This window comes from Lampris incognitus, chromosome 2, assembly GCF_029633865.1.
Source record: "Lampris incognitus isolate fLamInc1 chromosome 2, fLamInc1.hap2, whole genome shotgun sequence".
NCBI lineage: Eukaryota > Metazoa > Chordata > Actinopteri > Lampriformes > Lampridae > Lampris > Lampris incognitus.
Window position 1 is genome coordinate 32,524,057 of NC_079212.1, and position 25,652 is coordinate 32,549,708.

A 25,652-nucleotide genomic window follows, 5' to 3' on the forward strand; every position below is an offset into this window, starting at 1 on the left:
ATCGGGGCATCCCCATGACATCTCTGACCTCCAGTACTTCCGTACGTCCTATGTCATATCCTGTCATATCAACTGTACATCATATGTCATATCCTGTCATATCAACTGTAACATGATAGGTTACAGGAATACTACAGCAACAATGTTAACCAGTTGACTAAAGGGTCTGACCCGTTAGCCAAGGGCTAATGTGTCTGCTTATTCTTGTACGTGACACTATCCCCCTCCTTTGGGAAGCGCGTCCCCATGCTTCAGCATAGCTCCCTCACGCCTCTGGGCACACGTGCTTCCGATGGCCTCACGGTCTCACCATCCCACTTCTGACACCATTGCAGTGAATTAGGGGGGCAGCCCGGGGGCCGCCACAGCCGGGACACAAACCCGAATCTCCCACACCGCGGGTGACAACGTTAACCAGTCGACTGAAGGGTCTGACCCGTTAGCCAAGGGCTAATGTGTCTGCTTATTCTTGTACGTGACACTATCCCCCTCCTTCGGGAAGCGCGTCCCCATGCTTCAGCATATCAGTTCCCTCACACCTCTGGGTGCACACGCTTCCGATGGCCTCACGGTCTCACCATCCCACTTCTGACACCAATGCAGTGAATTAGGGGGGCAGCCTGGAGGCCGCCACAGCCGGGACGCGAACCCGTATCTCCTGCACCGCAGGTGACAACGTTAACCAGTTGACTGAAGGGTCTGACCCATTAGCCAAGGGCTGAAGGGTCTGACCCCTTGGCTAACGGGTCTACTTATTTGTGAACGTTACAGTACCTTTGTTCAATTTTGCTAAAGTTGTATTGCTAGTAACTGTTAACATGGTAATGGTAGGCCAATGACCTGTTTTGGTGTGAACGTTACTGTAAGTCACTAGAATACACTTTATTTGTACAGGAGAGGCATCTGAGGACTTTGACAGTCCTGACTTTGTCCCGTCTATCTTCTCCTACTCAACCCAGTTCAGCAAAGGCGATGTAAAACATGAGAGGTAAATATGGTCACTTGCTTGTGATTTGTTGTTCACTGTGATCACCCAGCATGACTCGACATAGCATGACTCGAAGTGCAGAGAAGAAATGGTGAGTAATTTAATGTAGCTATATTTTTGTCAGGATTATCTGTTAGGCCACATAGTTTCTGTTATGTCTACATTATCTCATGAAGCCCTTTGAGACGTTCTATGTGACCTGCGCCTAAAGCATACAGGTGTCCAAGACGTATCCCATTCACCAAGGTTAATTTCGTAGCATAACTGGTCTTATCACTGGGTGACAAGCAGTTGTGGTAGGTGGAAAACATTTTAAAACTAAAACCAAACAATTGTAACGTATCAGAAGTTCGCTAGCCATCTTCATACCAAGCCGAGACGGTAATAAGCGGTCAGGCAATGTTCTTCCTGCAGCCAAGCTGTGCGCACATCCCCAGTGTTTGATAACAAATAATTCCTCTATACCAAATAATGAATGACCTTTGACTTTTGCTACTCTTGAAGGACCTCAGTTCCTTCCAGTTGATCAAAGACAGAATTTCCCCACTTCCTCTCCCCACTCTCGCACAAGTAGCACCTCGCTGTACCGTCATTCTTTATATCCGCTGTCGTTGGTCAAACGTCAGCAGTAGCCCAAATGATCAGCAAATCAAGGGGGCGTGCCACGACACCTGTCACTCACTTACTACAACGATGAATGGAAGCTGATGCTACTGTGTTTGGGCTGTAAAAAATAAGCCCATTTAGATATATCCCGTGTTTTTCTTGTGTCTATTTGGATCTGTTGCTGCTCTAGGTTCCACCAACATTTAAAACAATCTGTTCGAAGGATTTTTTTAACAATAATGTTCTCATCTTTATTGTGAAAGATAGGGAGGGTTTAGCCCTGTTAGCCCATTTATACCAGCCATCCCTGGTTATATAGTTTGGAGACAGTGGCACTGATGAAAAGACAGTAGGCGGAGCTGGAGGAGGCAGAGTTGAAGATGCTAAGATTTTCATTGGGAGTTACGAAGGAGGACAGGATTAGGAACGAGTATATTAGAGGGACAGCTAATATACTCAAATAGGAATGAGTATATTAGAGGGACAACTAATATACTTAGAAGGTTTAGAGACAAAGCAAGAGAAGCAAGATTGAGATGGTTTTGACACGTGTGGAGGAAAGATGCTGGGTATATCGGGAGAAGGATGCTGAATATGGAGCTGCCAGGGAGGAGGAAAAGAGGCAGACCAAAGAGGAAGTTTATGGATGTGTTGAGAGAGGACATGCAGGTGGCTGGTGTGACAGGGGAAGGTGCAGAGGACAGGAAGAGATGGAAACGAATGATCCACTGTGGTGACCCCTAACGGGAGCAGCCGAAAGTAGTAGTAGTAGTATTATATATCCATCCATCCATTATCTTAACCGCTTATCCTGCTCTCAGGGTCGCTGAGATGCTGGAGCCTATTCCTGCAGTCATTGGGCGGCAGGCGGGGAGACACCCTGGGCAGGCGGCCAGGCCATCACAGGGCTGACATACACACACAGGCACCCATTCATTCCTAGGGACAATTTAATATGGCCAGTTCACCTGACCTACATGTCTTTGGACTGTGGAAGGAAACCGGAGCCCCTGGAGGAAACGCATGCAGACACGGGGAGAACATGCAAACTCCACACAGAGGACGACCCGGGATGACCCACCAAGGTTGGACTACCCCGGGGTCAAACCCAGGACCTTCTTGCTGTGAGGTGACCGCGCTATAACCACTGCGCCACCGTGATATATACAAACCCCAATTCCAATGAAGTTGGGACGTTGTGTAAAACGTGAATAAAAACAGAATACAATGATTTGCAAATCCTTTTCGACCTATATTCAATTGAATACACTACAAAGACAAGATATTTAATGTTCAAACTGATAAACTTTATTGTTTTTTGCAAATATTCACTTATTTTGAATTTGATGCCTACAACACGTTCCAAAGAAGCTGGAACAGGGCAACAAAACACTGAGAAAGTTGAGGAATGCTCAAAAAACACCTGTTTGGAACATTCCACAGGTGAACAGGTTAATTGGAAACAGGTGAGTGTCATGATTGGGTATAAAAGGAGCATCCCCGAAAGGCTCAGTCGTTCACAAGCAAGGATGGGACGAGGTTCACCACTTTGTGAACAACTGCATGAGCAAATAGTCCAACAGTTTAAGAACAACGTTTCTCAATGTACAATTGTAAAGAATTTAGGGATTTCATCATCTACAGTCCATAATATCATCAAAAGATTCAGAGAATCAGGAGAAATCTCTGCACATAAGTGGAAAGGCTGAAAACCAACACTGAATGCCCATGACCTTCGATCCCTCAGGTGGCACTGCATTAAAAACCGACATCATTCTGTAAAGGATATTACCACGTGGGCTGAGGAACACTTGGGAAAACCATTGTCAGTTAACACAGTTCGTCGCTACATCTACAAGTGCAAGTTAAAACTCTACCATGCAAAGCGAAAGCCATATATCAACAACACCCAGAAATGCTGCCGGCTTCTCTGGGCCTGAGCTCATCTGAGATGGACTGACGCAAAGTGGGAAAGTGTGCTGTGGTCTGACGAGTCCACATTTCAAATTGTTTTTGGAAATCATGGATGTTGTGTCCTCCGGGCTAAAGAGGAAAATGACCATCCAGATTGTTATCAGCGCAAAGTTCAAAAGCCAGCATCTGTGATGGTATGGGGGTGTGTTAGTGCCCATGGCATGGGTAACTTGCACATCTGTGAAGGCACCATTAATGCTGAAAGGTACATACAGGTTTTGGAGCAACATATGCTGCCATCCAAGCAACGTCTTTTTCAGGGACGTCCCTGCTTATTTCAGCAAGACAATGCCAAGCTACATTGTGCACGTGTTACAACAGCGTGACTTCGTAGTAAAAGAGTGCGGGTACTAGACTGGCCTGCCTGCAGTCCAGACCTGTCTCCCATTGAAAATGTGAGGCGCATCATGAAGCTCAAAATGGGACAACGGAGACCCCGGACTGTTGAGCAACTGAAGTCGTACATCAAGCAAGAATGGGAAAGAATTCCACCTACAAAGCTTCAACAGTTAGTGTCCTCAGTTCCCAAATGCTTATTGAGTGTTGTAAAAAGGAAAGATGATGTAAGACAGTGGTAAACATGCCCCTGTCCCAGCTTTTTGGGAGTGTGTTGCAGGCATCAAATTCAAAGTGAGTGAATATTTGCAAAAAAACAAAGTTTATCAGTTTGAACATTAAATATCTTGTCTTTGTAGTGTATTCAATTGAATATAGGTCGAAAAGGATTTGCAAATCATTGTATTCTGTTTTTATTTACGTTTTACACAACCAACTTCATTGGAATTGGGGTTTGTATGTCCATCCATTATCCAAACCGCTTAGCCTGCTCTCAGGGTCGTGGGGATGCTGGCGCCTATCCCAGCAGTAACTGGGCGGCAGGCGGAGAGACACCCTGGACAGGGTGGCAGGCCATCACACAGAGCCCACACACATACACAGGGAAAATTGGCTCTTTGGCCTTCCTCTTCCCTGGCAGCTCCATATTCAGCATCCTTCTCCCAATACCCAGCATCTCTCCTCCACACATGTCCAAGCCATCTCAATCTTGCCTCTCTTGCTTTGTCTCCAAACTGTCCAACCTCAGCTGTCCCTCTAATATACTCGTTCCTAATCCTATCCTTCATAACTTCTTTATAACCCCCAATAAATAAATCTTATCATCTTCAACTCTGCCACCTCCAGCTCTGTCTCCTGTCTTTTCGTCAGTGCCGCTGTCTCCAAATCATATAACACAGCTAGTCTCACAACCATCTTTTAAACCTTCCCTTTAACTCTTGCTGGTACCCTTCTGTAGCAAATCACTCCTGACTCTCTATTTCACCTCACTTCTGCATTTTTCTGCATTCCTCTGGGGATAACCTGTGGTACAAGATTTTGTCAATAGCATTGTCCTGTTCTAACAGCTTCAGACAATCTATCACCTTTTTCTTGTAACCACTGCCTGGATCTCGTTTCAGAGGCTCATAAGTATTTATGTCTCTCAGTAACATCACAACTTTTTCATGATAGTCTGTCTTGTTTAATGCAACAGTGCATCTGCCTTTGTTTGCTGGAAGGATAATAAATAATAATAATAATTAAAAAATCAAAGTTATATAGCACTTTTCTAACACTCAAAGTCGCTTTACAATAAACGGTGGTAAAACAAGACAACAGATAAACAACACAGACATACAGGAGTGGATGGGAAGGGGGGGGGGCTACGAGAGGGAGAAGCGGCAACCACACACGACGCCAGCAATACTCTCCCACTCAAACAGATACAAAAGGGCAAGAAAAACAAAAAACAACAGCACTGTAGACGTTGGTTTTCTGTAGGGGTTTAGTCCCGTAGCATATTCCTCTCCCGAGGTATCCACTAGGCAGTGGCACTATTTAACCCATAGATGGGGGCTGGTTCGTGGGCATCAGGGAATATCCACACACCGGTGGGCCTGCGTACCGCACGTCTAGGGGCCAGACCTCCTCCGAGTCCCTTGTAGTTCAGCCAGGGTCCAAGGTGCAGCCAGTTACCGTGTGTCGCCACGAGGGGGCACTACATAGGGCTTGACGTTGGAGAGGCTATACTGACAGGGAGAGACTTCCGTGCTCAGCTCTCCTGTTCGAATTTCTGCTAGCCAGCGGTGAAGGTTGAGTGAGACGTGACAGGCACATAACGTTACACCAATACTAGACGCTTCACAACAGCCCCACTTCTTACACGAGAATGTCAGACACACACAGGGTGATGATATTATTGTCCTTACTGAGAATGCTGTAATTGCAAACTTTCCCAAATCCCACGTGAATAGTACACATGGCCGTTGGAACTCTTGTTAATGGTCACACCCATATTTGCATATGAAACTGGTCGTTGGTTTCGGTTGTTATACCACTGTGTTGTATATAAGGGTGGGGATACCTGCAGTCAGTTTAGAATGAAGAGGTCACTTAGTTGAGTGATGAAACGTACCTGTCAATAAACGTTGTATCCAGATGAACTAATTAAACCTTCTTTGATCAACAATCAAACGTCCCCCATCACCAACTGCAATTTCACGGTCTAAGAAAGCTGATCTGTCCTTTTTCACATCTTCCCTGGTGAACTTGATATCATTTCAATTTGTACCTCATATCATGATATTTTAAGGCTGTTTTTAAACAATATTTAATAATGGAGAACAGTCCAGCAAAGGGTAAAATAACGAAGCCGTTGAAATCAATTGACGCCGTCACGTAAAGGCGGCACGTTTCCGGAAAGGTTGAGCAAACCGTTGTGCTCTTGAACAGTCCCCATATTGTCGCTGTCCCGGGAAAACTTGGCTGGTTTGCATGGAGAGCAACAACAGTTCGTAAGACGGCACGTCATTTTCACAAAGCAGCGTGGTCGCTGCAGGTTATTAACACGATTTGACTGTTTGTTGCAAATTATAGAGAATATCCGTAGTGTAAGAAATATTCCTGCAGTCACTTCGGATACTCGGATTACACGGACTCCACTTCCTCAACCTGGAGAGCGAGAAGCGCGGGTAGGTGTTGCGAGTCGCCGGTAAAATGAACCCACACGAAAGGTTTTACAGTTTCTGCGATTCGTGAGAAAAACGATCGAAGTCGTTGCTGCGTTGCTGCAACGCTACAGGTCACTTCGATGTAACGTCGACTCTGGATGTGTGATATTTATTTATTTACTTCTTGTACGATTGAAGCGTTGGTTGTCTCCCCTCGTGTCCGTTTAAAAGCCGTTCTTGTGCTGCGGTGGTTGTGGCTCGATCTCCATTTGTTCTAGATGAATATCGTCTTTACGCTCAACCTACCTTTTTAACTCAAGATTGCCATTTTTATATAATCCGATCTGAACGCTGTTACTGTTTGTGACATGATGCATTGAGTTTAAAATGCTTTGAAACATCGTTTTTTTGTTTTTGTTTTTAAGTTCTACTTGGACGTTTCGAGGTAGGCAGCTGCTCACAGTTGCCGTTAGAGGCGCTGTCCTCTCTTTTGCCTTCAACAGTCAGAAACGTTCCGACGGCGTATGGTGGAAGTTGGGCCGGCTAGTCCGCTTAGCCAGCTTTCCAAAAGGTGGGTGAAGTGAATTCCCTGTTTAGCACACGTTTTCGGTTAATTTCAGATAGTGTTCAACGCCTACAGTGTTGTGTTTGTGGATCAGGTTTGTTCCATTGTAATGCGCCTGTTTGCTAGATCGAGTTGTGTTATCCTCTGCTCGGGGCAGTTACCTACAGTTGCACCTTCCTGTTAGCGTTTAGAAGTGTGTGTGTGTGTGTGTGTGTGTGTGTGTGTGTGTGTGTGTGTGTGTGTGTGTGTGTGTGTGTGTGTTACAATTTCATGCAGCAGACGCTTGGATCCAGTCCAAATTGGTTTTCATCTGAGAGTTAATACAACCCAAGCAAGGATCTAGTCAGGAGACAACAACACATGTAAGTGCAAAAAAAAAAAAACAGGTTTAAGTCCGATAGGACATAGGTGTCAGATAGTTGTGTGTTTGTTTGTGTGCAGAAAGGTCCTGTAATATTGTTTCAGCGTGGGGAAAATGTTGCAGCGTCTTCAGCATCATTGTGTCCGTTTCAAAATGTTACGCGTGTTGACGCGTCCGGGCTAATAGGTCTAGCCAATTTTGTTTTAGCAAACAGTTTTCAAGATGACGTGGCAGGTTTATACGGTAAACGCTGTGGCTGTATCATAGCCCAATTCTTTGATCACATTGGGTTCTCTTTTTTTAATTGGCACAAACGATTTGGATGCTCTAATAATTATAAATGTGAGATTGAGGGTGGATTCAAGCATTCGGTTAATACAAACCGAACTGAACCATAAAATAGATACCCCCCCCCACACACACACACACTGAGTAGATATGTCCTAATCTGGCCTACATTCCTTTATAGGTCTGAAACTGGTGGAGGGACATTGCTTGCCTATTAATGCTTACCTAAATGCGTATCTGTTAATTATTAAATATTTGTTTTGCTGTTGTCCCCTGTGTTCAATCCAATCTACCCAATGACTGCTGAAATAGGCTCCAGCATCCCTGCGACCCTGAGAGCAGGATAAGCAGTTTGGATAATGGATGGATGGATATTTTCTGGGTTGTGAAGAGTTCCTCCTCTATTGCTCCAATGTATCCCATTCAGAAGCAACCCCACTCCTCTGAAGGGCAGAAGTCAGTTGCAAAATATGACAGGAGTAGCCAGCCTTAGCACAGATCACTAGACAACAAATTTTTTTCAAATGTTTTGCTTCCCGAAAAAAAAATAGAGGTTATGATAAACAATGTCAAGCTGAACATAAAAATAATTTCAGATTTGCTGTATCACGTAGGAATTAAGATAAACAGTAAAATAACTTTTATTGAATTTAACATGGATAATTGCATAATGATGCTGACAAATTGTGTTAGTTCATCCATCCATTATCCAAACCACTCATCCTGCTTTCAGAGTCGCGGGAATGCTGGAGCCTATCCCAGCAATCACTGGGCGGCAGGCGGGGAGACACCCTGGACAGGCCACCAGGTCATCATAGGGCCAGCCATAAACATGTTTCTTTTATATATATATATATATTTTTTGTAAAAATCATTCAACAATTCTTCCAAAATGTTTTGCAGCTGATTTTCGTTTGTACTCAGCATCTGGTGTCTCTCGTGTTAGTGTCCAACAATAGTTGACCAGCATTGATGGATTCCAGTTTCCCTGATCCCTCTTTTCCATGGTCGCAGTGTCCTGGTGAAAACTTTCACCATGTTTGTCACTCACTGCACCAACATCAGTAGGGAAGAAGTCCAAGTGTGAATGCAGAAAATGAATTTTCAATAACATGTTGCATATCAGTTTTATGTGGTTTGAGCATGTTGTCAAGCAACTCAATGTAGTTTGGTGCTCTGTAGTTACCAAGACAATTCTCAACAACATCCTTATAAATGCCTTCCATGCTATTTTCTCTGCCCCCAATTGATGACCTGTCTGATTTGTGGACCAACAAAAATGCCGTCCTTAATCTTGGCATCAGTTATTCTTGGAAACATCTGTCTCAAACAGTGAAATCCATCACCTTCTTTGTTCCTTGCTTTCACAAAAAGGTTCAATCCGAGCTTTATATGAAGAGGAAGAAGAAATATCTTTGTTGGATCGACAAGTAGTTTATGCGCCACACTTTGCTGCCCTGGAATGAAATGCTTACAGAGCGGCCAGTTCTTTTTAATGTAATGTGACTCTTTAGCTCGGCTATCCCATTCACAAAGGGAACAACAGTACTTTGTATATCCGAGCTGCATTCCTAGTAGCAGTGTCAATACTTATAGATCACCACAGATGTTTCAGTCGTAATTGTTGTACTGTATGTGTTTCAACAACAGTTCCATGTTATTGTTTGTTTCTTTCATGTGTACTGCATAGCCAGTGGATACTGAAGGGTGGACATTGCCATTGTGTAACAGGACAGCGTTCAGGCTTAACTTTGACGAATCTATAAAAAGACGCCATTGTTGTGGGTCATGCACACAACCCAAAGCCATGAACAATCCATCAATGTCAGTGCAGAAACATAGGTTGCTAACCTGTGTAAAGAATTTTGTCAAATGGTCTTGACGGTTCCGAAAGAGAAATTTTCGCACCTGGTGACAGCAAACCCCATCCTTGCAATCTTGAACCAAGTAGTTCTGCGTTAGCTTTTGACAAATCCTAAGTCCCTGACCAGGTCATTTGATTCTGGCTGTGTTATCAGATGAGGATAACCAGGCATAAAGCGTTCAACATCTGGATCAGTGCCGTTCACCACATCTGGTTCATGTGTTGTTGCATTTCCCACTTCCTCATCTAGGCTCCATGTCTCTGGTGGCTTCAGTACTGGCAAACTGTCATCATTTGGCACTGGTCTCTTTGCTGAAGGCAGATTGGTGTATTCAATAGATTTCTTATTTTTAGTAGAGAAGCCAGAAGCCAAATACATTGGTCAGACAAAAGTAACAGTCTGTCACATGATCCTTCTATTCTCGATATATGATTGGGACTGCAAATGGCATTGACTTCTGAGTACCTCTGAGCCAGGCTCTCGGATTTACTGCACATGTTGTACAACAAATGTGAGGTGCCCAGGGTTTCTCTTGGTCACCAATTTTACATCCAAAGTAGAACTCATAGGCTTTCTTAATAACTGCGGTCATGGTGCATCTTTGAGCCTTAAGCGTATACTTGTCACAGATGTAACAGAATGAATCGCAGCTGTTGCAACATTGACGAGACATTGCTGCTGTATTAAATCTTCCTGAAGACAGTAAATCCATTAAGTATACTCACTATGCTATTGCCTGAAGAACATGTGCATCAACATGCGTCCAAACAGCATCTCAGGAATCAGGAACACTTTATTTGTCATTTCACCTCATGTACTTGCGCACATGAAGTGAAACGAAATGCCGTTTCCTGCAGCCCACAGCAGTGCAACATACAGACAGAAATACATACACATATTCAAACTAACACATATATCCAAACCAAAAAAAAAAAAATCACTGCCCAAGGGAACAATCGCCAGCCAGAATGACTGTCGGAACAGCCGGTCTGCATGGGCTAGCAGTTCCTAGCCTGCCCCGATTATGTGTCCTGTCGGACTGCTGCCCGTGTCTCCCCCTCAATTGCAGCTCCAGGCAGGGGCCGTGGTCCCTGTGGCAACCGAACGAAGCAGACCAAGCCCTCCCAGCCAGACACACTTGACACACCTCCCCGCACTCCACACGACATCAAAAACACCAGTCAACGCCAGGTGAGGCTGCCGCCAGACCGACTTCGGTGTTGTCGGAACTGCCGGTCTGCATGGACTAGCAGTTAGCTTAGCCTTCCCCACTTCTGCGTCCTGTCAGACCGCCCTCGGTGTTACCTCCTCGGGTACAACTCCGGGCAAGGCCGCGGTCCCTGGGCCCACGGTGCAGCACACCAAGCTCTTGCAGCCGATCCAGCACTAGCTCTCCCAGCCAGCAAACAACGACAAAAATTTAGATGCAGATGAGGACAAAGACACTGCACAACGGTACCGAGTGAGGCCGCTGCAAATGTGAATTCGTGCCACCATCTGTAAATGTGAGCAGCTTTTATAGCCTGTCTGTCAGCATCTAACCTAACTAAGCATGCCCAGGCATGCTTGGACTGACCCAAACAGCTTGCTTTGTGGGCAATATACTATCTATCCATCCATCCATTATCTAAACCGCTTATCCTGCTCTCAGGGTCGCGGGGATGCTGGAGCCTATCCCAGCAGTCATTGGGCAGCAGGCAGGGAGACACTGGACAGACCGCCAGGCCATCATAGGGCCGACATGCACACATTCACACCTAGGGACAATTTAGTACAGCCAATTCACCTGACCTGCATGTCTTTGGACTGTGGGGGGGCAGAGCACCCAGAGGAAACCCACGCAGACACAGGGAGAACATGCAAACTCCACACAGAGGATGACCCCCAAGGTTGGACTACCCTGGGGCTCGAACCCAGGACCTTCTTGCTGTAAGGCAACCGCGCTAACCACTGTGCCACCGTGCCGCCAGCAATATACTAGTACACTTAAATTATGACAGGAAATCTTAAAAATAGCTTCTATTTTTGTGATTTCTGGTATGTGATAGGAAAATTTTAAGGTGACTTTCATGATCAGCAGCCCAAAATCCATAAAATACACCCAAAAGTATTCAGGAAGCAAAATCTTTGTTGTCTAGTGATATGCTAGGATAGACAATTGGGCAAATGCACCTTAGTAGCCCCAATGTGCCTCCAACATCCATCAATTCATATTTAATTATCCCCATCAGGCGGTAGCCTAGAGGGGATTATACATTTGATTGTGTGTGTGTGTGTGTGTGTGTGCATGTGTGTCCGTGGCTAATCTTGCAAACTACTGGACCTATAAACCTAAAATTTTTTTGTGCAGTCATGGCTAAACGATGAACCTGTCGTGGTTGCGGTTATTCATAATCTTCGAAAAACATTTGATCTGGCTATTGCCACTCCCTCTCTTCATTCACTTTCTAGCTTGCTCGACCAACGGTGCTCTCTGTTGCTGCCTGATCTACGGTCACACATGCGCTAATGCAGGCCGAGGGGGAATTCGTATCTTTTCATGCTGAATGTGGCCAGTGCAGGATGTGACACACACAGAAATCAGAGGCCATCTATGTAGAGGGAACGACCATCTCTGAACTGAACCAGGGGTGGGGGGGTAAGAGTACATCTGTCACCATTTTACTATGCTGTGATTGTAACTATTCCCCAATCCTCTGTGAAAAGTACACATGGCCATTGTAACGCTAGTTAATGGTCACGGCAATTTGCATATGAAACCATTTGTTTTCGGTTGTTATGCCACTGTAATGTTTATAAGGGTGGGGATACCTGCAATCAGTTGAGACTGAAGAGGTCACTTAGATGAGTGATGAAACGTTTTTGTCAATAAACATTGTGTCCAGATGAACTGATTCAACTTTCTTTAATTTTATCTGGACAGTTTTATTAAGTCTAGACAGCCAAAAAAAATAAACAACAAAAAAACAATACACACACATGGAAACTGATTTTTGAAAATCAAATTTAAAACCTCATTTGTAGGTAGTGTGAAATGCAATTCACATCAAATTTCTAGGTATCTGGTAGATCTGGGCAACACGGTGGCTCAGTTGTTGCTGTTGCCTCATAGCCTCGTTCAAACTGCAGGCCGCCACAGGACTTTCAGTGTGGTGTTTACATGTTCTCCCTGTGTCTGCCTTGGTTTCTGCCGGGTGCTCCAGTTTCGTCCCACCAGCAAGGACATGATTAGGGTTAATAGTCTTGTCTGTGCAACTCCTGTCTAAACAAGGCAATGAGAAATGGAACTGGAGTTGGTCCCCGGGCACTACACTGGCTGCCACACTGCTCCTATACCATAGGATGAGTTAAATGCAGAGAATGAATTTCATTGTATGCTTGCTTACAATGAAAAATTGTCTATATTTTTTTTCCATTCAAATTGAAAACTAAACTGCACTTTGTCACTCGTAATGCTTCTGGCACCATATCTCTTGTTGCACAGTGATGCCAGCCTGACTGCAGCACAAAACATGGCTGCTCATATTGACCTTCTCCATTGCTGAGGCTGTCTGGTACAACAGAGGAGTTCTACACTGAGTGAGGATATGTCTCTATTCCTCATAGCCTGGAGCTTCCTCTTTGGCTTCTGGTTAGCATGTGTATGCACGCCTGTATCTTTACCAAAGCAACCAGTACAGATAGAAACACACAAGTCTGACCTGATCAATAGCAAATAACAATGTGGACATTACTAATGATCAGATTTGAGAGACAAATTGGATTTCCCTGCTGTCTAAATGTAGCCTTAGTATGTTTGGTGTTATTCGGTGGTTACAACTTAAATTAGTGACAGTGTTGTTGAATGAATTTGAAGAACTTTCTTGAAAAAGTGCACACACTGTAGTATGGGCTCAGCAAATATACCTTCATTTAATAAAGGTAAAAGAAAATTATCTAGCAGTCAAGTAAGATTTATTTGTATAGTCCTAAATCACTATTTATTCCCAGAGGGCTTTACAATCACAATTACATTCAGTACAATGTATGACACCCACTATTCTTAGGCTTTTGATTTTGATGAGGTAAAACTCCACAGAAAAAAAAAACCAAACTTGTCAGTTAAAAAAGCCTTGGGAAAAACCTTGGAAAGAGCAACAGGTGTCCAGGTAGAGTGGCGGTCTATTCTGTTGCCTACCAACATGGGGATCAGCGGTTTGAATCTCCGTGTTACCTCCGGCTTGGTCTGGCATCCCTACAGACACAATTGGCTGTGTCTGCGGGTGGGAAGCTGGATGTAGGTATGTGTCCTGGTCTTTGCACTAGCACCTCCTCCAGCCGGTCGGAGCGCCTGTTCAGGGGGGAGGGGGTACTGGGGGGAATAGTGTGATCCTCCCACGCGCTACATCCCCCTGGTGAAAGTCCTCTCTGTCAGGTGAAAAGAAGCGGCTGGCGACTCCACATGTATCAGAGGAGGGATGTGGTAGTCTGCAGCCCTCCTCAGATCAGCAGAGGGGGTGGAGCAGCGACCAGGACGGCTCGGAAGAGTGGGGTAATTGGCCGGATATAACTGGGGAGAAAATCCCCCCCCCCCCAAAAAAGAAAAAAAAGAGCAACATAGGCGGTACCCCTCTGCCAGGACGGGCAATAGGTACAAGGTGGACAGAGCAGACAAGCAGCATCAGATTTACAATAAATACTCAATGAAGCATAAATGGATTATGCAGAGAAATGGGGAAGAATTTAGGTAATTAATACATAAGGACCGGCAGCAGAAGTCTCCAGGAGTCTGAAGGCTTAAGTCAGTGGGAAACATTGCAATCTAGAAAGACGCCTTGTAGATGCAGTTTATTCATGGTGTTGTCACACTATGGGCCATGGCAACATTCTGGGGGCCTGGAGTAGTTGGGCACAATTGAGACCCCTGTTTCTCAAGTTAGGGTATACATTTAATCTAATATTGCACGTAAGACAGGTCTCATGCTCTATTCTGTTGCCATTAAGTTTCTTTTATTACTTGTGGCTCTATTTTTTGTCTTCATGGTGATGTTTTTACAAACTCCTTCAGTTTGCTCTGTTTATTTAACCTCACCTGTATTAAGAATTTCTTCTTTTTAAAAAATTTTTTTTTTATTTTGATTTGTCTTATTTTTACTTCTACAATTTTCTAAAATGCTAATCCTCTGTATTGACAGAAACATACTGTCCATGTTTGCATTGAAGTATTGAGGTTTGTAATCTTGTGATCATTTCCTTTGTGTCGCTTTTGTTTACTTGCTTGTTTGCAGCATGGAAAAAGTGGAAAATAAACTGCGCATTGACACTGACTCAAGTACAGCAGAGAAGAAGGACAAGTGTAAAGTCAAGTGGACACTGGAGGAGGTGAGTGAAAGTTAGAAGTTCATCCCTTCATCACATCATCAAGCCTATCGAGAAGACTATAGGGTAGATCAGGGTGAAAATATTAATGTTTGCCTTTAGAATGGTAATTATTTTACTTCATGCTGAATCACAATTCTCCTTATATCTTAAATCAACAATATGTAAGATTCCCAATTCAATAAATGTTGAATTATCTTAAACTGAATGAGGTGACACAATGAGGATTTAACTGAATCAGAATAATAACCTTTTCATGTGAAGGATGAAAATCTGAAAATCCTGGTCAACAGCTTGGGAAAAAAAGATTGGAACGCCATCGCCATCTTCTTACCTGTGAGTATTTCAGTGTAAAAATTTGACTCGTTTGCATCATTTAGCAAGGCTATCCTCCCCAAAGACTTACCACAGCCAAGCGCACACACATCTTCTGATTCAGGGAATCCACTAGAGAACTCTAAAACCTTTTTTTTCTCCTAACTTCCATTTTATGTTGTTGATAAGGTAAGGAATTATACATTTAAGATTACCACACAAGACTTAAAAGTGAACAAATCTAAACCAAAACAAAAAAGCAATACTGAATATGTGTACTATGATAAGGTATGGTACGTATGTGACACAGACTTGACAAAGCGTACAACACTAACTGGCCTTTAACACTAGAACGACCAGGACGGTCATTATGGCTGTTTTTGGATTTTCAGTTTAATAACTTTGTTACAAAAAAAAAAGATACAGACTGCCACTCCCTGAATTCTCTTAAAATTGCATATATTTGCATTGAAATGAGTTTAGATCAATCGCACAAAAAAAACAAAAAAACGAAAACGATACGATCTACCTAAAATGACCGTGGAATGTCAACATGACTGTCTTATAATTTGCACATGATCGTGCATGTTATGTCACTATTTATGACGTGTTTTGGTCACATCATTTCCTTCGCGAAGTTCATCGCTCTGTCCTAGAAAAAAAAAACTAGTGTTCTCCAGCGCAGAGAAATAGTCTAAATTTGATTTTTGATTATTGCCAACATGGCTGGTTACAAAAGCTGCCACAGACACACCGTGACTACCACCGATGTGTTGCAGTATACAGGTGTTGGACAGCGGCCATTTTAAATTGTTTGGAAAATAGTATTAAAAGTTGTTAAAATGTTCATTTTGGTGTCATTTAGTTTCATAAAAGACATACTAACATATGTAATGCATTAAAATCTCAATTATATATTTATCTTGACAGAATATAGAGTTTAAAAACCAAGGCGGTCAAAATAATCGCCCATGGTCATTCTAGTAGTTTTTAAGTTCCGGTTGTTGTTTGAGACTTTTAATATGTATTTTCAGTTCTTTTTTTACATTTCACGTTTTATAGGCCTTCTTTCATTTGTAAGATTAGCAATATGTGTTTTCCATTTTGTTTTTGAGGTAATATTTTCACTTTTTCAATTTTGCAATTCAAGGTCGACCATATCGCTCTGAAGTTTAAATTGTTTAAAAATAGTATTATAGTTGTTATAATGCTAATTTTGATGTTAGTTAGTTTCATAACAGACATACTAACATATGTAATGCATTAATATCTCAACTGGGTATTCATCTTGACAGAATATAGAGTTTAAAAATTGGCGGTCATTTTGACCGCCCGCGGTCATTTTAGGTAGGAGTGAAATCCTGGTCATTAACACAGGAAAGTCCTTGTATTTTTGCTCTAACAGGGACGGTCAGGCTACCAGTGTTTGCACCGCTGGAAGAAGTACTTGGATCCTAACCTGGTCAAGGGCGCCTGGACCAAAGAGGAAGATGAAAAGGTGACTGCTTGATACACACCTTGTGTACTCGAATATAGTTTGTAACTAAATATTGTGTGTCTTTCATCCAACTGGGGGTACTATTTAGGTGGGATTTAATATTTAGGGCACTGTTTTGTTTTTGTTTTTTTGGTGGAAAGTTGAGACAACTGGAAAAAAGTGTTTGAAAGCTTGATTACTTATGTATTCATATGTACTGTTACAGTGTGGTAAACTCCACCCATCTGGTTCTCAAATAGTCAAGATAAACACCGAGGCATCCAGGTGGCATGGCGGTCTATTCCGTTGCCTACCAACATGGGGATCGGTGGTTTGAATCCCTGTGTTACCTCCGGCTTGGGTGGGCGTCCCTATAGACACAATTGGCCGTGTCTGCGGGTGGGAAGCCGGATGTGTAATGACAGACTATATCTTCATCTAACGTGTGAAGGAAGATACTGTGGTACAATATTCATGTGTATACGATACTCAATGTGAAGCGCTTTGGGTGTCTAGAAAAGCGCTATATAAATGTAATGATTACTATTATTATTATGTGGGTATGTGTCCTGGTCACTGCACTAGTGCCTCCTCTGGTCGCTCGGGGCGTCTTTTCGGGGAGAAGGGGAACTGGGGGGAATAATGTGATCCTCCCACACGCTACGTCACCCTGGTGAAACGCCTTACTATCAGGTGAAAAGAAGCGGCTGGCGACTCCACATGTATCGGAGGAGGCATGTGGTAGTCTGCAACCCTCGGGTTGGCAGAGGAGGTGGAGCAACGACCGGGACGGCTCAGAAGAGTGGGGTAATTGGCCAAATTCGATTGGGGAGAAAAAGGGGGGAGATTAAAAAAAAAACAAACACCGAGAATCATTTGCAAAGAATACTTTGATGGGAACTGATTTTAACGATTGCTTGGTTTGGACATTTGTATGGGGTGATGGTTGGAGTGGCAGGGAATGAGAGGAGAAATTATTTCCTATTTTGGGAAATGGAGAAATGTTATCTGACCTTTGTATTTTTTTTTCATATGTTTCCCCCGTAAAGGTCATTGAGCTTGTGAGTAAATATGGCACCAAACAGTGGTCTCTGGTTGCCAAGCACCTAAAGGGGCGACTGGGGAAACAGTGCCGTGAGCGCTGGCACAACCACCTGGACCCAGAGGTGAAAAAGACCTCTTGGACCATAAAAGAAGACCTGATCATATACAAGGCTCACTCCATTCTGGGAAACCGGTGGGCTGAGATTGCAAAGCTGCTTCCTGGAAGGTGGGTTGGTTAGCAGTGTTTGCCTTTTAAATTTCTTTATATTTGTAGCCTGTCTGCAGTAGGCAACTTTAAACATTCCAAGGTAAAACCTCCTTAATCTCTCTGCTGCCTTGTATCGCTCCGCTAAGCCCCTCCCACCCACTGACCTTCGCATCGCTCTCCAGCCCCTTACACTTGTCTACAACCAGCAAATGTCGAAGCAAGACTCGTGAAGCTTGTATCGTAGTTGATAACCTATCCATATAAAACTTTGTTTTTTCATCAAACCTCTTAGTTACATTAATATTGTCCATGTGAAGCAGCCATTTCAAGTTGGTTTTGTGGGGGTTGTTTTGTTTTGTTTTTTAATAAACACTCATGTGGGACAGCTCGGCAGGGCGGACGTGTATTGATCGCATACACGTGCATCTGCATTTGTAGAACAGCCAATAGGAACACCCTCTCTCTGAAATGACCGGGATTGGCTAAGTCTCCCATCATGGGCAAGATTTTTTTTTAAAGCCTGAATACAGAGCCAAGAGGAGGTGAAGAAGTCTACTTTTCTGTCAGACCATTTGAATTACAATATGCTGAGTATTTATGGAACGATACGATCTACCTAAAATGACCGTGGAATGTCAACATGACTGTCTTATAATTTGCACATGATCGTGCATGTTATGTCACTATTTATGACGTGTTTTGGTCACATCATTTCCTTCGCGAAGTTCATCGCTCTGTCCTAGAAAAAAAAAACTAGTGTTCTCCAGCGCAGAGAAATAGTCTAAATTTGATTTTTGATTATTGCCAACATGGCTGGTTACAAAAGCTGTCACAGACACACCGTGACTACCACCGATGTGTTGCAGTATACAGGTGTTGGACAGCGGCCATTTTAAATTGTTTGGAAAATAGTATTAAAAGTTGTTAAAATGTTCATTTTGGTGTCATTTAGTTTCATAAAAGACATACTAACATATGTAATGCATTAAAATCTCAATTATATATTTATCTTGACAGAATATAGAGTTTAAAAACCAAGGCGGTCAAAATAATCGCCCATGGTCATTCTAGTAGTTTTTAAGTTCCGGTTGTTGTTTGAGACTTTTAATATGTATTTTCAGTTCTTTTTTTACATTTCACGTTTTATAGGCCTTCTTTCATTTGTAAGATTAGCAATATGTGTTTTCCATTTTGTTTTTGAGGTAATATTTTCACTTTTTCAAATTCGATTGGGGAGAAAAAGGGGGAGATTAAAAAAAACAAAACACCGAGAATCATTTGCAAAGAATATTTTGATGGGAACTGATTTTAACGATTGCTTGGTTTGGACATTTGTATGGGGTGATGGTTGGAGTGGCAGGGAATGAGAGGAGAAATTATTTCCTATTTTGGGAAATGGAGAAATGTTATCTGACCTTTGTATTTTTTTTTCATATGTTTCCCCCGTAAAGGTCATTGAGCTTGTGAGTAAATATGGCACCAAACAGTGGTCTCTGGTTGCCAAGCACCTAAAGGGGCGACTGGGGAAACGGTGATGGCAAAAAAAAACCTGCCTACCCCAGCTTTAAACCAAGTTGGATGTTTAAAGAAGCTTTACTCATTGCGGTTCTTTCTTTGAGAAAAGGCCAATTGTGTCATGGATCCAAAATTAGCAAGGCATCGTCTACTGATGTGTCAAAAGAGTCTGTCTGTTTAGATGTCCTCTTCAAACTCCAATACAGTTCCAACACAACATTTCCAGCCCACTGCTCATACTGGTGTTTGGCAGCTTGCCCTCTTTGGGTTTTATTCATCATTATGCACAGATCATAGAATTTCTCATATTCATCCTCATACTTAAAAAAAAATGTATCAAATGAGGATATTTGCTTAAATTCAAAAACAAGACAGGGCTTAGTGATTCTTGGTTGTATGGGGGTTGTTGGGGGAATAAGTTTTTCTTTCTCCTTTACATGTTACATTTACGTCCAAATCTGAAAGCTGTTCGCAAGGATAAGACCTATATAATGTGGTGGCTTTGTTTTAACTTTGTGAAAGCAGTTAAAATAGTTCTGGCTGATTTAAAAAAAAAAACATAATATGCAGATGTGCAGCTGTTGATTTTGTATTTAGGATGCCTATTGAATTTCATTGTTGTTTTTATTTGAGGAAAACCTGTAAAAGAGAGCAAGTTATTGATACTTCAGTGTTTAATTAAAGAGGCTGAAGATGTTGAACTTTAGTGTTCATTTTTTGTATGGTAACAGTTGTATGACATGACAAAGGAAAATCTGAAACCATAAAAAACGAAAGACTTAAAATCACCTTCATAATAGTGCTTTTTGCAGTACATTACCTGCAGGTGCAATAGTTTAGTTAAATTGTAAGGAATTAGTGTCAAGTGCAGCAGTACCTTTTCTTTATGGTTAATTTTATTTTGCAGATTTGGCAAATCAGGTACTAATACTGAACTAAGGGAAACTAAAAAAAAATACAACAGCATCAACATCATTAATACCCAGTATAATGCTGAATTTGCGAAAGTAATAAGTTGTATTTTTCTTCACAGTATCAAATTGCTATTTTCCACATTTAATTGGCAACTGTTTTTTGCAAGCCGTTTATTGTAAATCTCTTAAATTCCACAGTACATGCTCATTATCACTCTAGAGTCGCTGTTTAAATTCTCATCTGCCCTCAAGTTTATTTTGCTCACTGGGTTTCCTACTCTGTCTGAACATGCTTGCATGAGATTCTGTTCTGTTCCCTGTGGCAGAACGGACAACTCCATAAAGAACCACTGGAACTCCACCATAAAACGTAGAGCTGACATGGGTGAATTTGAAGAGGGGGCCAAGAACATTTACATTGACACTCAATGGCTTGAGCAAGGAGAGGTAGGCTGTCACATGTAACAAAACCTCATTATTCAAATCCAGACCTGAGAAACATAAAAGTATTGACAAATGCATATAGGACACTACTATATGGGTCACAAATTTTAGACAAACAATGGAAAGTACTTAAAAAGTTATTCTTTTTTCTGTGATGGACAATTCAATTGACATTGCCCAAATTCTGCTTATGCTCTAAATACCACCCTCTTGGTGCTTTACGCAGTGTAAAACAAACCCCAAAAATTGTTTACTGAGACTATTTGACATCACTCTGCAAAATAACAGTAGACATGGGCATTCCTTGGCCCTATTACTCCTTTTTATACTAATTCTGTTTCATAATACGTAATGTACAGAATAATTTGCATCTATGAATGGTAACAGCTCTGAACGTCTTTTTTGTTGACCGGTTCTGTTGTCTTACAGGTCTTCAGCTATGATGTTGTTATAGACTCTGACCCGGTATCTCTACTGGAGGTAAGAACACTGTGGTCTTTATCACTTACAGGGGTGCTTGAAAGTTTGTGAACCCTTTAGAATTTTTTATATTTCTGCATAAATATGACCTAAAACATCATCAGATTTTCACACAAGTCCTAAAAGTAAATAAAGAGAACCCAGTTAAACAAATGAGACAAAAATATTATACTCGGTCATTTACATATTTATTGAGGAAAATGATCCAATATTACATATCTGAGTGGCAAAAGTATGTGAAGCTCTAGGATTAGCAGTTAATTTGAAGGTGAAATTAGAGTCAGGTGTTTTCAGTCAATGGGATGACCATCGGGTGTGAGTGGGCACCCTGTTGTATTTAAAGAACAGGGATCTATCAAAGCCTGATCTTCACAACATGTGTTTGTGGAGGTGTATCATGGCAAGAACAAAGGAGATTTCTGAGGGCCTCAGAAAAAGCGTTGTTGATGCTTATCAGGCTGGAAAAGGTTACAAAACCATCCCTAAAGAGTTTGGACTCCACCAATCCAGAGTCAGACAGATTGTGTACAAATGGAGGAAATTCAAGACCATTGTTAGCCTCCCCAGGAGTGGTCGACCATCAAAGATCATGCTAAGAGCAAGGCGTGTAATAGTCGGCCAGGTCACAACGGTAGTTGTTTTAAACTGAAATTTTATTTTATTTTATGGCAAACTTTAAGCTGTATCGCTGAATTATGTAAAGAGGCAACCTACTCTCATTGGGTGGAAGCGGGAGAGAGTTAAAGGTATTTTGCCTTTCTTTCCCTCTCTCTCTCTCTCTCTCTCTCCCCATTCTCCAAAATTAGGAATAGTTCATGATGCACAACTGCTTCTGACAATCTGAGAAGGATTCTTTACCTTGCCCCCCCCCCCCCCACATTCTCACCCACATGATGTGTTTTTGCAGTGAGAGTCACAACTCTTTTTTTTTTTGTGGATATTTTTCTGGACAGATCAACAATTGCATCCACAAACACAATGCATCATAACACAAGTATCAAACAAACTCAACTGTCCTCTTTTCCTGTTTTTAAACAACATACACCCAAACAAATTCACAAAAACATTAAAAACAAAACAATTAGACTAGACACATAGCCATAGAGTCCATATGAATATTCATGCAGAGTAATCATCTATTTCAATGTCCACATTCCATTTCTGTGAAGAATAAGCCCCAGACCTCCTTAAACATGTTCTCTCTACCCGCCACTCTATAAGTGATTCGTTCATACGTATGTTGCCATCTTATACATTGTTTCCATCCATTCATTGTAGGTTGAAGGAGCAGAGGATTTCCAGTTTCTCAGCCAGTTATCAGAGCCAGCTGTACCCATAGTTTCATATTGTCCCAAAAGACACAGTGCTGGGGTTTTAATCAGTGATAACTTCAACATCCCGTTCAGAATAACAACAATGCTGTCCCACATACATACTGTCTTCTCACAATAATACAGTAGATGTACTAAAGTCCCAGACTCCTTCCCACATCTCCAGCAAGCATCATTGTCCCTTAGTTTCAGTTTGGCCAGTTTACATGGGGTCCAGTAGCTTCTATTGATCACCTTATAATGATTGAGTTTTGACTGTGCTTCACGTGAGCATTTATGCCACGATGCAACAATCTTCTCCCAGACCTCTGTCGAAATCTCCCCCCAACATAATTTTCCCAACACATTTTCAGGCCCTCTAGTTGTGGCGTGTGTGCTTCCCTAATATGCACATAAAATATTGAGGCCCCCCCTTTTCCCATCCATGTTGTATGGAATAGATCCTGTATTCTAGTTTGTGGATTCAATTCAGATTTTACCTGGCCTAATTTGCAAAAATTTCCAAAAGTCTGATTTGTCTAGATTATATTCTGTCTTCACTTCCTCAAAGGATTTCATTCCGTCTTTCCCAAACAGATCTCCAAGGAGATGTATACCTGACCTAGCCCACCTTTCCCACATGAATGTCTTCTTGCCTATGAGAAGCTTCTTATTGTACCATATGGATGCTTTAGGTCTGAGATATGTATTGGATTTCATAATATGATGTGCCACTCTCCAAGATTCCTGAGCAAAAGATAACAGTGGGTTCCTGAATGGTATTGCTCTTCCCATTTGTGTCAGAGATGCCTCTAGGGAGGAAGGCTATACTAGTTCTTCTTCTGTCCTTACACAAGCAGGAGCCTGGTCTGGAGGAACATTCATTTTAGAAAGTTGGGAGAGTGAGAAGGCATAATGATACCAGTCAATCTTTGAGAGTGACAGGCCCCCCTGTTCTTTAGCTGCATATAACTTAGTACGGTTAAATAAGGGCTTTTTCCCCATCCAGATAAAGCGCTCAATTACTGTGTTGTACTGTTTTAACAACAAGCGTGGGAATGATAAGGGTAGCATGTATATAATATATTGTATTTTAGGCGCTATAATCATTTTCATCAGGTTTATTCTACCCAACAGTGATATATTCATCTTAGTCCAATTCTGCAACAGAAATTGAATATTTTGAATGATAGGAGGTATATTTGATTCCATTATCTCATTCAGACCCGGCGTTAGTTTAATCCCCAGATATGTTAGGCTGGACGAGAGTCACAACTCTAAAGTTTTCATGCTGGCTCACCTCATGCTGGCTCTCCCACAGATCAAGCAGAAGGAAGCGAAGACGCAGGATTTGACGCGAACCAAGCAGAAGACGGTCATCAGTCCTCCACAGACATTGACATCCAGGAGAGAGTTTTCCTCCTGCAGTCCCTCCTCCCTCCCTAGCGCTGGCTCCAGCAGCAGCTCCACCTCCAGTGTCACACCGGTTGCCCAGGCAGTCTTGCAGAAGAAGCTCACCAATGCAGCACTGATGATGATCGCTGAGGACATGTTGCCTCTCAGGTGATTTATTACCTGTGATTGACACATACACCTTTGAGTGAGACAATTCTTTGTTGAATTTGGACACCAAGTGTGCTCACTTTTGGCCGTAGTCTGGTTAGTGTGTGTTTGTGTGTGTGGGGGGGTAGGAAAATGAGGATCTTTGTGCTAAATGGAGGACATTTTGCTGGCCCCACAACTTCAAGGATCTATTTTAGGATTAGGATTTGGTTTTAGGGTTAAAGTTAGAATTAGGTTTGGGTAAGGGTTAAGGTATGTGTAGTTGTGATGGTCTAGGTCAGGGTTCCCCAATTAGTTTTCCCCAGGGGCCAAATTATGTCATGCATGCCAAGCTTTAGGTTTGGGTAAGGGTTAAGGTGTGTAGTTGTAATGGTCTAGGTCAGGGTTCCCCAATTAGTTTTCCCCAAGGGCCAAATTATGCCATGCATGTCAAGCCAAGGGCCAAAACATCCAGGTTTTGTTTTTCCATTGTGCCAATAAAAGTTGTGCAGATGTTGTTATTGTTGCTGCTATTATGATAATTATTATTGTTGTTGTTATTAGTGGTGATGGTGGTGGTAGTAGTAATAATTTATGCCTAAGATTCTTAGCTTGTGTTGTGGGTCATACAAGAAAAAAAATGCACTCTTGAAACAAAATAAATTAAAAAACAACCATTTAATTATGGACAAAAATAAATGGATGTTCATTCACCAATCACTGAGAGAAGTGAGAGCCACTGATGTCGGTCTGTATTCTGTTGTGGCAATCCTGAGGCACTGGTGAAGATGTGCATTGGAGAGTCTGTTTCTTTCCTGGTTCTTGATAGAGTTCATTGAAGAAAACGATGACTCATATATACATGGATGGATGGATTGGTTTTTGTTTTTTTTTCTCCCCAATTGTATCCGGCCAATTACCCCACTCTTCCGAGCCATCCCGGTCATTACTCCACCCCCTCTGCCGATGCGGAGAGGGCTGCAGACTACCACATGCCTCTTCCGATACATGTGGAGTCGCCAGCCGCTTCTTTTCACCTGACAGTGAGGAGTTTCACCAGGGAAGACGTAGCGCGTGGGAGGATCACGCTTATGCCCCCCTGAACAGGCACCCCGACTGACCAAAGGAGGCTCTAGTGCAGCGACCAGAACACATACCTACATCCGGCTTCCCACCCGCAGACATGGCCAATTGTGTCTGTAGGGACATCCGACCAAGCCGGAGGTAACACGGGTTTTCGAACCGGCGATCCCCGTGTTGGTAGGTAACAGAATAGACCGCTATGCTATCCGGACACCTGATGGACTGCATTTTTATATAGCACTTTTCTAGTCTACTGACCACTCAAAACGCTTTGAGTAGGAGCATTGCAGTAGCTCTCATGTTTTTGAATCAAGGTTGGGTAACCACA

At 42.5% G+C, this 25,652-nt stretch overlaps 1 protein-coding gene across 1 annotated transcript in view; it reads left to right on the top strand.

Moving 5' to 3' along the window:
• The first annotated feature begins 6,385 nt into the window (after positions 1-6,385).
• mybl2a (v-myb avian myeloblastosis viral oncogene homolog-like 2a) overlaps positions 6,386-25,652 on the top strand; it is a 29,766-nt gene continuing 10,499 nt past the window's right edge. Inside the window, exons 1-8 of the mRNA XM_056299412.1 lie at positions 6,386-6,576; positions 14,902-14,995; positions 15,257-15,328; positions 16,713-16,805; positions 17,834-18,054; positions 20,792-20,912; positions 21,339-21,389; positions 24,021-24,262. Coding sequence (XP_056155387.1) covers positions 14,903-14,995; positions 15,257-15,328; positions 16,713-16,805; positions 17,834-18,054; positions 20,792-20,912; positions 21,339-21,389; positions 24,021-24,262 — 893 coding nt within the window. The 5' untranslated portion in view covers positions 6,386-6,576; position 14,902. The remainder of the gene's footprint in view (positions 6,577-14,901; positions 14,996-15,256; positions 15,329-16,712; positions 16,806-17,833; positions 18,055-20,791; positions 20,913-21,338; positions 21,390-24,020; positions 24,263-25,652) is intronic.